Source organism: Dreissena polymorpha, chromosome 1 (genome assembly GCF_020536995.1).
Source record: "Dreissena polymorpha isolate Duluth1 chromosome 1, UMN_Dpol_1.0, whole genome shotgun sequence".
In the NCBI taxonomy this organism is placed as follows: Eukaryota; Metazoa; Mollusca; class Bivalvia; order Myida; family Dreissenidae; genus Dreissena; species Dreissena polymorpha.
Window position 1 is genome coordinate 58,531,698 of NC_068355.1, and position 16,139 is coordinate 58,547,836.

Genomic DNA, 16,139 nt, shown 5'->3' on the forward strand with positions numbered 1-16,139 from the left:
ATGTATGTTTAAAGTTGAGCCTTCCTCTGAGAAAACCAAGTTTATGGCTTAATGGGGGACTGCACGGGGCTTAAAGGGGGACTGCACGGGGCTTAAAGGGGGACTGCACGGGGCTTAAAGGGGGACTGCACAGGGCTTAAAGGGGGACTGCACGGGGCTTCAAGGGGGACTGCTATGGGACTTAAAGGGGGACTGCACGGGGCTTAAAGGGGGACTGCATGGGGCTTAAAGGGGGACTGCACGGGGCTTAAAGGGGGACTGCACGGGGCTTAAAGGGGGACTGCACGGGGCTTAAAGGGGGACTGCAAGGGGCTTAAAGGGGGACTGCATGGGGCTTAAAGGGGGACTGCACGGGGCTTAAAGGGGGACTGCATGGGGCTTAAAGGGGGACTGCACGGGGCTTAAAGGGGGACTGCACGGGGCTTAAAGGGGGACTGCACGGGGCTTAAAGGGGGACTGCACGGGGCTTAAAGGGGGACTGCACGAGGCATAAAGGGGGACTGAACGGGGCTTAAAGGGGGACTGCACGGGGCTTAAAGGGGGACTGCACGGGGCTTAAAGAGGGACTGCATGATTTTGTCAAATATTTATGATTTTTTATAAAATGTTTAAAAAACTCATTATACATATATTTCAATATAAACTAACAGAAAAGTTAAGAAGAACATGTGTAGAAAAATGTGAAATAAGCCAGTTATTTAATTCTGAAACAGAAAATGTCTGTACAGTAAAATTCGCGAGCATGCATGTACAATGTGAATCTTAATTTAGTTTTAGTGCAGATTCGTTTATATGACACAAAGACACAATTTTAAAGCAGTGCAGACTGCACACACTCATCCATGACAACACTTTAAAACATGCTTAACATACAGGCTAGTCTGGGATAACACTTTCTGCACAAGCATTACGCCGGATTTCGACTTATTTACAACTAATATATTTAATTCTGTCAATGCAATTGTCAGCCTAATGGGCTTTTTTTTTTTATATAACATTTACGACCTCCATCTTACGTTATGTCAATGGACTTGTCAGCCTTGGGGGGCTTGTTTTTCTTGCTATTACATTTACGACCCCATCTTACGTTTTGTCAATGCACTTGGCAGCCTTGGGCGGCTTGTTTTTCTTGCCCTGTGCCGGCCCCTCCTCTCCCTCTGCAGGCTCCTCCTCTTCAGAAGAAGAGCTTGAGTCGTCATCAGAGTCGTTGGCAGGCTTACAGCTATACTCCATCTCCTCCCCAACCCAGCCTTACAGTATATAAATATTACATGTCTGACAGGGTGACAGTAAATTTGTCAACTTGAAGAAATACTGTCAACCGAGGCAAAGGGAGGACACTTTCTGTCTAAACTAGGTATTATTAGTCTGCACAGGCTAATCAGGGAGGACACTTTCTGTCTAAACTAGGTATTATTAGTCTGCAGGCTAATCAGGGAGGACACTTTCTGCCTAAACTAGGTATTATTAGTCTGTACAGGCTAATCAGGGAGGACACTTTCTGTCTAAACTAGGTATTATTAGTCTGCACAGGCTAATCAGGTAGGACACTTTCTACCTAAACTAGGTATTATTAGTCTGTACAGGCTAATCAGGGAGGACACTTTCTACCTAAACTAGGTATTATTAGTCTACACATGCTAATCAGGGAGGACACTTTCTGTCTAAACTAGGTATTATTAGTCTGTACAGGCTAATCAGGGAGGACACTTTCTACCTAAACTAGGTATTATTAGTCAGCACAGGCCAATCAGGGGGGACACTTTCTACCTCAACTATGTATTATTAGTCTGCACAGGCTAATCGGGGAGGACACTTTCTGCCTAAACTAGGTATTATTAGTCTGTACAGGCTAATCAGGGAGGACACTTTCTACCTAAACTAGGTATTATTAGTCTGTACAGGCTAATCAGGGAGGACACTTTCTGCCTAAACTAGGTATTATTAGTCTGCACAGGCTAATCAGGGAGGACACTTTCTGCCTAAACTAGGTATTATTAGTCTGCACAGGCTAATCAGGGAGGACACTTTCTGTCAAAATAGGTATTATAAGTCTGCACAGGCTAATCAGGGAGGACACTTTCTGTCTAAACTAGGTATTATTAGTCTGCACAGGCTAATCAGGGATGACACTTTCTGCCTAAACTAGGTATTATTAGTCTGTACAGGCTAATCAGGGAGGACACTTTCTGCCTAAACTAGGTATTATTAGTCTGCAGGCTAATCAGGGAGGACACTTTCTGCCTAAACTAGGTATTATTAGTCTGCAGGCTAATCAGGGAGGACACTTTCTGCCTAAACTAGGTATTATTAGTCTGCACAGGCTAATCAGGGAGGAAATTTTCTGCCTAAACTAGGTATTATTAGTCTGCACAGGCTAATCAGGGAGGACACTTTCTACCTAAACTAGGTATTATTAGTCTGTACAGGCTAACCAGGGAGGACACTTTCTACCTAAACTAGGTATTATTAGTCTGTACAGGCTAATCAGGGAGGACACTTTCTGCCTAAACTAGGTATTATTAGTCTACACAGGCTAATCAGGGAGGACATTTTCTGCCTAAACTAGGTATTATTAGTCTGCACAGGCTAATCAGGGAGGACACTTTCTGCCTAAACTAGGTATTATTAGTCTGCACAGGCTAATCAGGAAGGACACTTTCTGCCTAAACTAGGTATTATTAGTCTGCACAGGCTAATCAGGGAGGACACTTTCTGCCTAAACTAGGTATTTGCTTAGAAGAGACTTTCTTTAAACTAAAAATATAACAGTGTTAAGTCAAGCATTCAAGACCTTTTTTTTCAGAGTTCGGCTCATTACCATTTTGACATATGTATAGTACTTCATCATCATGTATAGTACTTTAAAAATCATAGTAATTTAAGACCTCAGTAACTAATTAAAGTTTTAAAGACTTCATTTCCAACCTCATGATAATAATAAGCAGCAAACAGCATAAAACCTGAACAGACAAGTTACCAGCATGCTGTTCTGGTTTTATGCGGGTTGCAAATAGCCATGGTCATATCACTTCTGAGCAGGAAAGGGTAAAACAAAATGTGTTTGTCTAATTTTGGACTTGTTTGCATTTTTAGCAATATCTTGATTCATATTCATAAGAGGTTGTTTAACATTCAAGTTTTTCTTGAAAACCAATAAATTTAATTAAGGCCGATTTTTCCCATGCAATTCGTTTGTTTTTAAGACCTTACCTTTTTCAACAAAGACACCTGGTGTATAATCACAGAAGATCCAGTATCTGGAGTGGTTCCTATCGGTCCCTATTGGAGTCAGCCGCTGGGTCACCTTGGCCAACAAAGTGGCCTCCTGAAGACACAAGCATACCGGTAGTTAACCCTTTGCATGCTAGAAATTTGTAATCTGCTAAAATGTTGTCTGCTGAATTTCTAAAATTAGCATTTACTTCGATTTTTTCAAAGAATACTATCAGAATAGCGAACAGTTTGGATCCTGATGAAACACCACGTTCTGTGGCGTCTTATCTGGATCCAAAGTGTTTGCAAAGGCCTTCAAAATTCGGTTCCAGCACTGAAAGAGTTAAGACTCATTTGTTCAAGCATTTGTACAGTTTCTTATGATTTGCGTCAACTTCAAATTACTGATGGTGACTAAGTGTAAAAACAACAAATATAAAGAAAGCGCAATTGAATAATTATGGATTTTGATCATTAGGGGTGTAATTGCATTTTCTTTTTATATAATAGGGAAAAAATAGAGAAAAATATAGCACTGTGATGTGAGCTTGACAATATATCTTCATCAATTCAACGGAGTGGGACTACATAAAGTTAAGTTCACCGGCTAAGTCTCAGAATCTTATTTGGTCAATTGCAACTCCTTAAAACAAAATCTCAATTGTCAATGGCAAAATTGGTAATTTTGAAGATTAGGAAAAAAATAAAACTATGACCATAACAATTGTTGTGTTACAAAACTAGCGCTTTGATTGTCCATACCCACCTCCAACCTCGTACTGCTTTTCAAGAAATGTGCACAAAAAAAGGTGCTCACAACTCACCAATGTGTCATTTAGGATGAAAAGTGCTAAGCTCATCTACCAATGCTTTTGTATTCACTATTTTAACAAGAGGCCCATGAGGGCCTGAATCGCTCTACTGGCTGGAATCAATAGGGCTCAAGCCCTTGATAGTATGAACAATCTGAGTAAGTTTTAAACAAACAGACCCAAAATGGGAAATTCATCGCATAAACAAGAAGAAACGTAAAATTTAAACTTCAAATGGCTCCTTTTTAACAATAAGTTGGACAAATTTTCTTCACTCTCAATGGGGTTCAGACCGTTCTGGCACTTGATGATATAAAACATCCGTTGAAGTTTCAAAAGGATGGAACTTTATATGTAAACAAACAAGAAATGTGTTTGTCGGAAACACTATGTCCCCTTCTGCGCCGCTTTGATTTTTTTTACCTTTGACCTTGACCTTGACCTTTCACAACTCAAAATGTGCAGCTCCATGAGATACACATGCATGCCAAATATGAAGTTGCTATCTTCAATATTGCAAAAGTTATGGCAAAATGTTAAAGATTTTCATTTTTTTGACCTTTGACCTTGAAGGATGACCTTGACCTTTCACCACTCAAAATGTGCAGCTCCATGAGATACACATGCATGCCAAATATGAAGTTGCTATCTTCAATATTGCAAGTTATGGCAAAATGTTAAAGATTTTCATTTTTTTCTCAAATTCAAGGGGAGATATTTCTGGATATTGCTCATTTTCAATAGGGTTTGACTCATCATTCAGATAAAGACACTGTGCAAGTTGGGAAATGATTGGATGACAGGGCCCTCAATCTGTCAAATCCATGGCCGTAATTCGGCCGCATTCCCCCCCCCCCCCCCCCCTGAAAAGTATACTTTTTTCCTTTTTTGGGGGGAAAAATCCCCTAAAAAAAAAAAAAAAAAAAAAAAAAATTTTTTTTTTTTTTTTTTTATAGATGTCTCATGATTATTATATCTCAATTCTATTTTAATTTAATCTTTTCAAACATACTAAATTATGAAATAAGCAATGAATATAGTGCAAACATGTACAAATGTAATAATTTGAGAGTAACAAACAAATCCCCCAAAAAGGGAAACGCCGCGAAAATTCCCCCTGCTATGGGTAGCGACCCGCTTCCCCTAAAATGGATTGAGGGCCCCCGATGAAAACTGGACTTTATTGCGTAAACAAGCCTTATTTCACAATTTTCTCAAATTCAAGGGGAGATAATTCTGGACTTTTTCCTCTGAAGTAATCCATTTTCAATAGGGTTCGAGTTCTCATTAATATCAACACACTGAACAAGTTTGAAAATAATCGGATGAAAAATGTGGACTTTGTCGGATAAACAAGAGAAAGTCTAACGCACACACACACACAGACAGACAGACGGACACCATGCCATCCCATAAGCTCTTCTGGCCTATGGCCAGTAGAGTTCTGGCCTATGGCCAGTAGAGTTCTGGCCATAGCCTATGGCCAGTAGAGCTAACAATATATCAACTCCGAGCTGAGCTATTATATATACATAACATACACTGAACTGAGCCTCTAACAAACAAATACACTTACATTAAATTTTTTGTCCACCTTTTCTTTTTCAGATTGAATTAGCCTCTCCTCTGCCCTGTATAAATTTAGATATACATGGATTCATGATATTGAATGAAAGCATTGGAAGTGCATTAGTTTTGTCAAGTTTTCAGTAGATTCTTGGTAATGAAATGTGTTTACTTCTAATTCGCTAATAGAGACAATTACACAAGAGGGTCACAGTCCCTAATAGACTATAAACCTGAAACCCCAAGAAACTTAACTGCTTTGAGAAGGTAATGTTGACAAGCTTTCCAAATATATAGATATAAAAGGAAAATGTGCAAAAACACCAGGCAGTCATACTTTTGAACAAGCAATGATGTTCTGAGGAAGCTGCAGGATAGTTGGATAAAATAAGTCACTTCAAGAGCGTTTAAATAGTTAAACTACAGCCACCATAAGGAAGATTGCTACGCCTCACGGCAGACATTTTATAATGGTTTGAAACTTTATTTCACACGGCAGAGAAACCATTTTTTCGAGCATTTAATCAAGATTGTGCAAACATTTTTACTTCAACTGCAGCGATTTTTTTCCTTCTTTATAAAGTACCGGAAAACAGCACATTCCCATTTTATAAATAAAATGCAACATTTAGTAAGTTTCCCTATGCAGCTCTGTGGTTTGAACCTTAGTAAGTATAATATTGACAGCTTGACAGCTTTACAATACTAAGTTATCAATATTACGTTTTTGGGAGAAAACAATCAAATACACCGATTTCCCACTTTGAAGACTTCACAATGCGAATTTTCCCAATTTCTGTGGTTTTCGCAATCATTTGGCTTGTACCAGTACTTTCCCAAATTGGGAAAAAAAACTGCTTCTAGCATTCACATTCTTTTTCATTATTTGATCACATGACCTAGTCGGTTTTACCCCCATGTGACCCCATTTCCAAGTCAGCTGAGATATCACTTTGAAAAATGTTCTGGACAATTTGAATGAAGATTGGAAATAAATGTTGCTAAAGGTGTCATGAGCCTTTCTTCACTTGGCTGCGATAACATTTGGATGTCACATGGTTTCACAATAAATGTGACCTCTAGTGTTCAAAAAAAAAATCAATAAAGACCACCAACAATAGTCAAAGGTGATCACAAAAGCTCACTATTAGTGTGTCAGGTTAGCTAAACTAAAGCTTGTTTTAGTAGTAATATGTTGCAAGTTGTATTAATTTTTTTTTTTTGAAATGTTGTTATTGAAAAGTGGTATAGTATACCCTCTAAACTTTGTATTGGAAGGGGAGGGGTGCAAAAAAGGAAATACATCAATTTGCATCATGTGTCACCTTATTTTGTCTTGAATCTCCTTCTGTCTCCGCTCTTCAGCAGCCTGAGCGGCATTCAGACGTCTTCGTTTGATTCTTGAGATCACGTCATCTTCATCAACATCCATGGAAGATGTCTCGCTTGTGTTCCCAGATTTCTCCCCAGTTTTCTCTCCATCATCCTTCTTCCCATAGAACTGGGTCAGCAGCATGTTGTTGGCTGGTGCTGCTATAATGTAGTAAACATCACAACTTTAATAAAGTGGAACCCCTCTAAACCAGACAGTCCCGGGACCGAGAGAAAATTCCGTTTTAGAGAGGATTGCGGTCTAGAGGGGAAATTGACTATTTTACTTTCAAAAGGTCAATTACATAGCCTAATGTGAGAAAAAAACACACACGTTCAGCAAATTGTAATAGTTTATTTATATATAACATTCATTCATATTGTATCACATTAGAACAACACATATCACTTAATCTGTTGATTTGAAAGCAATTTCAGTCACAACATAGATCAAACTGTGCAACCTGAAAACAAGACTATTGCCAAGCAATATAGTCCCCTACCGGCTCCACCATTGTCAGAAATTCCACCATTGTCAGAATTGTTGTTGTTGCCATAGCAACCAGAATTTTTGATGTAGAAACAAAATGAAATGAAAGTGCAATGAAAAAATATTAAGAACTTTAAAAGTTATCGCAGGATCCAGAAAACCACCATTTTCAGCAGTATTTCTAGTCTATTTGTTGCCATATCAACAAGAATTTTCGACGTAGGAACAAAATGAAATGACGTGCATCATGTTCATATTGCCATCTGTCCATATTTCATATTGCATGAAAAAATATGAAGAACTTTGAAAGTTATCGCAGGATCCAGAAAAGTGTAACGGACGGACGGACTGACGGACGGACTGACAGACGGAGCGTAAACCATAAGTACCCTCCGTGAAACCGGTAGGGGGCAAAAATATGTTAAATGTATGTGTAAGGTTACTTTTCAGATTGAAAAACATGTTAAGAATGACCTGTTGTTTTTTTTCAATCATCTACCACGCACGATAGTCTTCTCCACCTCGTTGATCATTGTCTGAACACTTTCTTACATTTCAGTGCCACAATCAAGAACCATTGTTTGTTATCAGTAATTATAAGCAGAATTATCACTTCTATTGATTGATATGAAGATTACAGGCCAAGTCTCTTTAAATTGTTTTGCGATTTTTACAGTTTGCAAAATTTTCGACCATCTATATTTATTTCACGTGTCTTTTATCTGCTATTCACACGTTTTTGAATCTAGGTCTGAATTGCTTAAACCAATCCTGACCAGATTAGAGAGGTACAATTACGTATGGCATGACCCAATTTTGATCCAAAGAATGTCCGGTATTCGGTATTGAGGGGATTCCGGTCTTGAGGAGATATTTTACGCTTTTTAGTTTTATAGGGAACAAAATGCACAAATGTTTGTATGGTTTCAACATGAAATCCAATGTTCAATTGTCAAAACATAAGTTCATGCATCAAAGCTTTTAAAGAAGCATCATTGATGTTCAATGGGGTTGGGGGAGAAGAACAAACAACTAAACATACAGGCCAATGTATAGAAGATGCTGGGAGCATAAAGATGGCAGACCTATATCTTGATGAGGACAGAAAGTTTGATGATTACAACCGGACTACAAATCAGTTATTAAATTGTGAAGTTTTGATCTTCTTTATTAGCAATAACATCATAATTCACCCAACCAGATTGTTCATAATGCTGTTTAAGCTAAGAAATTAAGTTATTTGCAATTCAATTTGATTCAAACAAACGATGTAAATCTGAAACCAAAAGCTGTACCTTTTTCTTTTTTGTTTTCTTTATTTGGTTTTTCCTGTGTCTCTTTATCCTTTGAGTCCTTATCCTTATCCTCGCTACCATCTGCCTGCTTCTGTTTTGCCGGAGCTTTCCCTTTCACTTTCATAGCCATTCTTTCTCGCCTGTTGTAAAACAAGTTTTTTTTTGTCAAAATATTGCACTATATATTCAGATAAAAGGAAACGTCTTGAGGGCACAGTAGTTGGGGGGACAAGAATTTTTTTATAGAAAATTTCAAAGGGCCATAACTCTGTGAAAAATCATCCGACCAGAACCCGCTGATAATATGCACATCTCCTCTTGGTAGTGAAGCTTCCCATAAAGTTTCATTGAATTCCGGTCATTAGTTGCTGAGAAATAGCCCGGACAAGAATTGCACTATATGTACAGTTAATGGAAAATTTCAAAGGGCTATAACTCTGCGAAAAATCATTCGACCAGAACCCGCTGATTAAATGCACATCTCCTCTTGGTAGTGAAGCTTCCCATAAAGTTTCATTGAATTCTGGTCATTAGTTGCTGAGAAATAGCCCGGACAAGAATTGCACTATATGTACAGATAATGGAAAATTTCAAAGGGCAATAACTCTGTGAAAAATCATCCGACCATAACCCGCTGATAATATGCACATCTCCTCTTGGTAGTAAAGCTTCCCATAAAGTTTCATTGAATTCTGGTCATTAGTTGCTGAGAAATAGCCCGGACAAGAATTGCACTATGTGTACAGTTAATGGAAAATTTCAAAGGGTCATTATATATACATATATAACTCTGTGAAAAATTATCCGACCAGAACCCGCTGATAATATGCACATCTCCTCTTGGTAGTGAAGCTTCCCATAAAGTTTCAGTGAATTCCAATCATTAGTTGCAAAGAAATAGCCCGGACAAGAATTGCACTATATGTACAGTTAATGGAAAATTTCAAAGGGCCGTAACTCTGTGAAAAATCATCCGACCAGAACCCGCTGATAATATGCACATCTCTTCTTGGTAGTGAAGCTTCCCATAAAGTTTCATTGAATTCCATTCATTAGTTGCTGAGAAATAGCCTGGACAAAAATTGTGCACAGACGGACACACGGACGGACACATGGACGGACAGATGAAGGGGCGACTATATGCTCCCCAAAATAAATTTTGGGGGAGCATAAAAATATGTGTTACCAATTTTAAGCAATATTCCAGTTTTATAACTGCAGTCTGGTTTTTTTATCTTCGGTATACAAAGTTGCTGATGGGAAAGAATGTGATTTTGGATTAAAAATAAAACAATATAATTGTGTTTTTGTAATTACTTCCCTTCCATTGTACTGAAAATAATTTTAACAAGATGTGTTTGTGAAACACAATGTCCCCCTATATGACGTTTGACCTTGTAGGATGATGTTGACCTTGACCCTTTACCACTCAGAATGTGCAGCTCCATGAGATACACATGCATTTCGAATATAAAATTGCTAGCTTCAATATTGCAGAAGTGACATTACATGAGCAATTTTGACCCATATATTTGACCTTGAAGGATGACCTTGACCTTTCACCACTCAAAATGTGCAGCTCCATGAGATACACATGCATGCCGAATATCAAGTTGCTATCTTTAATATTGCAAAAGTATTCATAAAATTAGCGATTTGGGCCACATATATTTGACCTCTGACCTTGAAGGATGACCTTGACCTTTCACCACTCAAAATGTGCAGCTCCATGAGATACACTTGCATGCCAAATATCAAGTTGCTATCTTCAATATTGCAAAAGTACTCATAAAATGAGCGATTTTGGCCACATATATTTGACATCTGACCTTGAAGGATGACCTTGACCTTTCACCACTCAAATTGTGCAGCTCCATGAGATACACAGGCATGCCAAATATCAAGTTGCTATCTTGAATATTGAAATACTGCAAAAGTGTACATTAAATGAGCGATTTTGACCCATATATTTGAACTTTGACCTTGAAGGATGACCTTGACCTTGACCTTTCACCACTCAAAATGTGCAGCTCCATGAGATACATATGCATGCCAAATATCAAGTTCCTATCTTCAATATTGCAAAAGTTATTGCAAATGTTAAAGTTGGCGCAAACCAACCAACCAACCAACCAACAGACCAACAGACCAACCAACCAACAGACCAACAGACAGGGCAAAAACAATATGTCTCCCACTACTAAAGTGGGGGACATAAAAATCGTCTTATGACAATGTTAACAAAACTTATATCAAAAGGGAAATTTGAATAATTTGTTTGATTTCGTAAAACCAAATGCAATTGAAACCACGGGGAAGTTTTCGCCCACAAAATCCGCAATATTGGATACAGTTTTATAGTTTAAGCACATAGAAAACAAGCAAATTCGTTGAATTGATATCCCCTGCCAATATGCTTTTGGACACAAAAGTGTTATATTTGTCACTCAAAAAAGCATTTTTTCAAGATACAAAGGGCCATAACTCTGTTATTAACAGATGGTGTACAATGCCATTTGGCGTGCATCATCCTCTTATCCATATATATACTCATACCAAGTTTCAATGAAATCAGCCAAAGCGCTTCCAAGATATGGCTTCGGACACACACAAAAAGCATTTTATAAAGGGCCATAACTCCGTTATTAACAGGCGGTGTATAATGCCATTTGGCGTGCATCATCCTCAATATATATACAGTCTAACCCCTCTTAAGCAGCCAGTCAAGGGAAACGGCCAAATTGGCTGCTTAAGCGGGGTGGCCTCTTAAGAGGGGGTTGGGTCATAAGGAGTCTGGAGTTGATGAGTGCATGGCCAACTGTTCAATTTTTGTATAAACAAAATGGTAAATATGTGTACATATACTAAACAATGTATAGACTTAAAATAATTGCATTTCTTCCTTTCTAAAATCAGCTATAAAACAAAATTTTCATTCAAAAAAATAATAATCATCTTTCTAATCATCATCAATATCATCATCATCATCAGAATTAGTGCTGCAACAATACGCCAAAAACCGTATTGCAATATATTGTCAGTTCAAAAACCCGTATTGCAATATATCGCAATATATTGCTTACTTGTACCAAAATTATAACTTGCCAATTACCCGATAATCCCGTATATTCCAGTTTTAAAGCAAATTCTGGTATATATTTACTTAAATGTGCTCAAGAATAACAAGAAACACAAACATTCGCAAATTTTCTTAAGTATCAAACACATTTTGGCATTCCTTACTATTTAAAGATGTGATGAAATAACGTCCAACCGGGGCGTTTTTTTCCACTGAACACGCGAAATTCACCTGACGTGATGTTCCCGTTTTTATACAACACCAAATACACCCATACTTTCCATGCCACGTTCTACATGTCTGTATAATTTTCGCGCGCTTTTTATTGAGACAAAGGATAAAGCACTTTTTATTTGACGCTAGAATTTTTTATTGTCGCATTAGCATTAAAATTTTGAAACGTAATTCCGAAGTTCGGAATACAAATTTAATAATGCTCAATTCAGAATCAAACAAAACATTTACAGCTGTGCCCAATTAATTCAACGATAATCTGTTCAAAAGCATCACACGAATGCTCGGATGTAACAACGCTACTCCGTATAATACACTTTCAGAATGCTATTTTTACGGAATTTTTTTTTACACTGCTTTGTTTTGTTTACCTTGTTATCATTATTTCGAATGGCTTTTCTGGACGAAATGTGAATGAATTTTTGTAAAATGTTCGTACCGGTATGATGAAAATCATATCGCAATACAATATGCGAATTGCGTATTGCGATATATACCGATAAACCGGTATATTGTTGCAGCACTAATCAGAATCAAGTCAATGAAAAAGAATCATTCTCATGATTCATTGTTTACACAATGTGCGTTATATGGTCTCAATGCACCTAAGATGGGAACAGTTGTGAATCAGTTACGCATTAATAACTCCCGTGTCACTATCAATCGATAATTTAATTGGTTTATTGCAGTTTTATGGCTTTGTAATACCTACCGCACGAATTGGTCCCGACAGTGATCTCCTCCACGATAAAATCGTGGCCAGTTACTTAAGAGCATGATTATAGCAACCGGGTGTAATCCTTCTGGCAATCGTGCTTTTCATGCATAAATTATAAAAACATTTTTTCCCTGCGTAAAGGGTTTTATCAAAATTAATATATTAAAATAATTGTAAATATAAAAACAAATATTAATGCTTTGTTTAATTCCCAAATGAGAATACCGTAATAATTTGTAATCCAAAACACACTCCCGATTGTTTTATGTTAACGAGACGTTTACCAATTCTAGCATCAAAAAAGTACAATGCAATGTACAATGTCACGTGAAAAGCGTGTGAGTATTGATTTTTTGATAAAAACTTTGTAGCACAGATAACATGTAGATCAGTTGATTTCGGCTAAAAGTTTAGTTGTTCTTTTTAACATTTAATTGGCCGATAATTGTCATAATGTGTGCTTGAAATAGTATGATTCAACAACTACAAATAATAAATTATAAATTAATAATCTCTTTTCCAGTAATAATAGGTGATATTCGCACATGCGGAAACAAAAAGATCAAACGGCCGCATATTGCTTTTAACCCGATAACCTGATAATCCGCCGCGAATTAATTGCAATTTGCAAACTGGCTGTCAAAATGTTTATCATACAACTTGCTTCAGTACTACAGAGCCTAAACCGCAGTCTGGAAGTAAGTATCGATTTTATCGCCGTTGCGTCGGTGTCTTTTTGCCAATGTACATGACTGACTTACTCGCGCAAGACCACTCATATGGGGGAAATTTAACGTTTGGGATGCAAAATAGCTGGCCGGAGAAACAGGGTTACCGCTTAAGAGGGGTGCATTATATAGTGTTTATCGACGGTCGCAGCACACACTGGCCGCCTACACCGGGCAAACGGAAATGAGGGGTTGGACTGTACTCATAGCAAGTTTCAATGAAATCCGCCAAAGCACTTCCAAGATATGGGTCCGGACACAAAAGTGCCGGATCGACGAACGGAAGGACAACGCCAAAACAATATCCCTCCACCTATGGCGGGGGATAACAAGAGAAGTGTTTGTAAGAAACACAATGACCCCTACTGCGCCCCTTTGAAGCCATATATTTGACCTTTGACCTTGAAGGATGTTCTTGACCTTTCACCACTCAATATGTGCAGCTCCATGAGATACACATGCATGCCAAATATCAAGTTGCTAGCATCAATATTGCAAATGTTATGACCAAGGTTAAAGTTTTGGGACAGAATGACAGAGTGACAGAATGACAGACAGGCCAAAAACAAAATACCCCCAATCATTCGATCCGGGGGCTCGATCAGGGGGCATTAAACTCTTTTAAATCAAAGAATAAACAAGGGCTGTTTGTAAAACATGCATGCCCCCCATATGGGCTGTCAGTTGTAGTGGCAGCCTTTGTGTGAATACGCTTTTTGTCACTGTGACCTTGACCTTTGACCTAGTGGCCTGAAAATCAATAGGGGTCATCTGCCAGTCATGATCAATATACCTATGAAGTTTCATGATTATAGGCCTAATAATTCTTGAGTTATCATCAGGAAACCATTTTACTGTTTTGAGACACTGTGACCTTGACCTTTGACCTAGTGACCTGAAAATTAATAGGGTCATCTGCCAGTCATGATCAATGTATCTATGAAGTTTCATGATCCTAGGCGTAAGCATTCTTGAGTCATCATCCGGAAACCATTTTACTGTTTCAAGTCACTGTGACCTTGACCTTTGACCTAGTGAGCTGAAAATTAATAGGGGTCATCTGCCAGTCATGAACAATATACCTATGAAGTATCATGATTCTAGGCGTAAGCATTCTTGAGTTATCATCCGGAAACCATTTTACTATTTGGAGTCACTGTGACCTTGCCCTTTGACCTAGTGACCTGAAAATCAATAGGGGTCATCTTCATTATCAATGTACCTATGAAGTTTCATGATCCTAGGCGTAAGCATTCTTGAGTTATCATCCAGAAACCATTTTACTGTTTCGAGTCACTGTGACCTTGACCTTTGACCTAGTGACCTGAAAATCAATAGGGGTCATCTGCCAGTCATGATCAATGTACCTATGAAGTTTCATGATCCTAGGCCTAAGCGTTCTTGAGTTATCATCCGGAAACCACCTGGTGGACGGACGGACCGAGTTGTGCACAACAATATACCCCCTCTTCTTCGAAGGGGGGCATAAAAAAGATAGGCCTCAGTTAACCTTTCCAGCTCAGAAGCAACACATAAATAGCTATATGCAACAAGCATAAAATCAGTATAGCCTGCAAGTAACTCCAGTCTGTTCAGGTTTTATGCTGTTTGCTTCTCATCAGTACCTTTGTGTGGGTTTCACATGAAGCCTTAAAAACTTGAATCTTCTAAGAAATATAATTAATTTAAATAATTCAAATTACTTTATAATTTAACTTAAATATAATTTGATTTTTAAGGGCCTAACTTATGTGTCACAGTGTGTGTCTGAAAGGTATTGGGTTATTTAGTGTTTTACTTTGTAAACAACCAGTTGGAAAATGGGCTAAGCATAGAGAAGCAACCTTCTTTTGCAGTGTTTCCAGAGTTTGACAAAGGTTTAATAGGTTTCAGTAGGTTTGCAAGGTTAAAATAGCGCTAAACAGAAGGCAACTTCTAATGAGTCTTACCACATTTGTGCAGACTTCTGCTGAGTCTCCTCCATGTAGTCCTGTACGGAGTAGGAGCCCATGATACGCTCACACAGCCCCTTCATGATGGCCAGCTTCTTGGCGGGCTCCAGCTGGTACAGCTCCTGGGTCTCTAGCAGCTGGATCAGCTCATCAGGCTGCATGGGACACGGTTACACATCACTGATAGGTGTGTGACATGGCTACACATCACTGATATGTGTGACAGGTGACAGATGTGACATGGTTACATATCACTCGAAATTTCCCATACATTATAAACTGGACAATTAAAAGAGGATATCTGTTGTTTTTTTCAGGGTAATAGTGAAATATTTGCTAAGTAAAGTGCAAAAGAAATCTTTTCATGAAAGCAAAATATTCGAGCACTTGTGAAAACGTTTTCACACTTTACCAAGATCCCTTGTCACACAAAATGAAAAGCTGCTCACCACTTCCTCGTCCTCACTCTCATCTCTGTCACTGATGTTGCTGCTGTCGTCCTTCGTGTCCTGACGTCTCAGGCACAGACGCACAAGCTCAGAGCACGTTGCTGGGTTCACAGGTATGTTGTTCAGAGAAACACTCAGCTCCTGGTAGTCCTGTGAGGTGATTGAAATTAATAATAATAATCACGGTTTACCCAGATACTGTAACATAAACATTCCGTTTCAAAAGAGG

At 38.3% G+C, this 16,139-nt stretch overlaps 1 protein-coding gene across 1 annotated transcript in view; it reads right to left on the minus strand.

Annotated features, from left to right (window-relative positions):
- The window catches only part of LOC127881893 (tyrosine-protein kinase BAZ1B-like), a 71,084-nt gene that overhangs the window by 29,950 nt on the left and 24,995 nt on the right, over positions 1-16,139 (minus strand). The window contains exons 13-19 of the mRNA XM_052430097.1: positions 15,911-16,060; positions 15,459-15,616; positions 8,751-8,890; positions 6,920-7,127; positions 5,605-5,659; positions 3,214-3,328; positions 1,088-1,250 (exon numbers count right to left, since the gene is read on the minus strand). Coding sequence (XP_052286057.1) covers positions 1,088-1,250; positions 3,214-3,328; positions 5,605-5,659; positions 6,920-7,127; positions 8,751-8,890; positions 15,459-15,616; positions 15,911-16,060 — 989 coding nt within the window. The remainder of the gene's footprint in view (positions 1-1,087; positions 1,251-3,213; positions 3,329-5,604; positions 5,660-6,919; positions 7,128-8,750; positions 8,891-15,458; positions 15,617-15,910; positions 16,061-16,139) is intronic.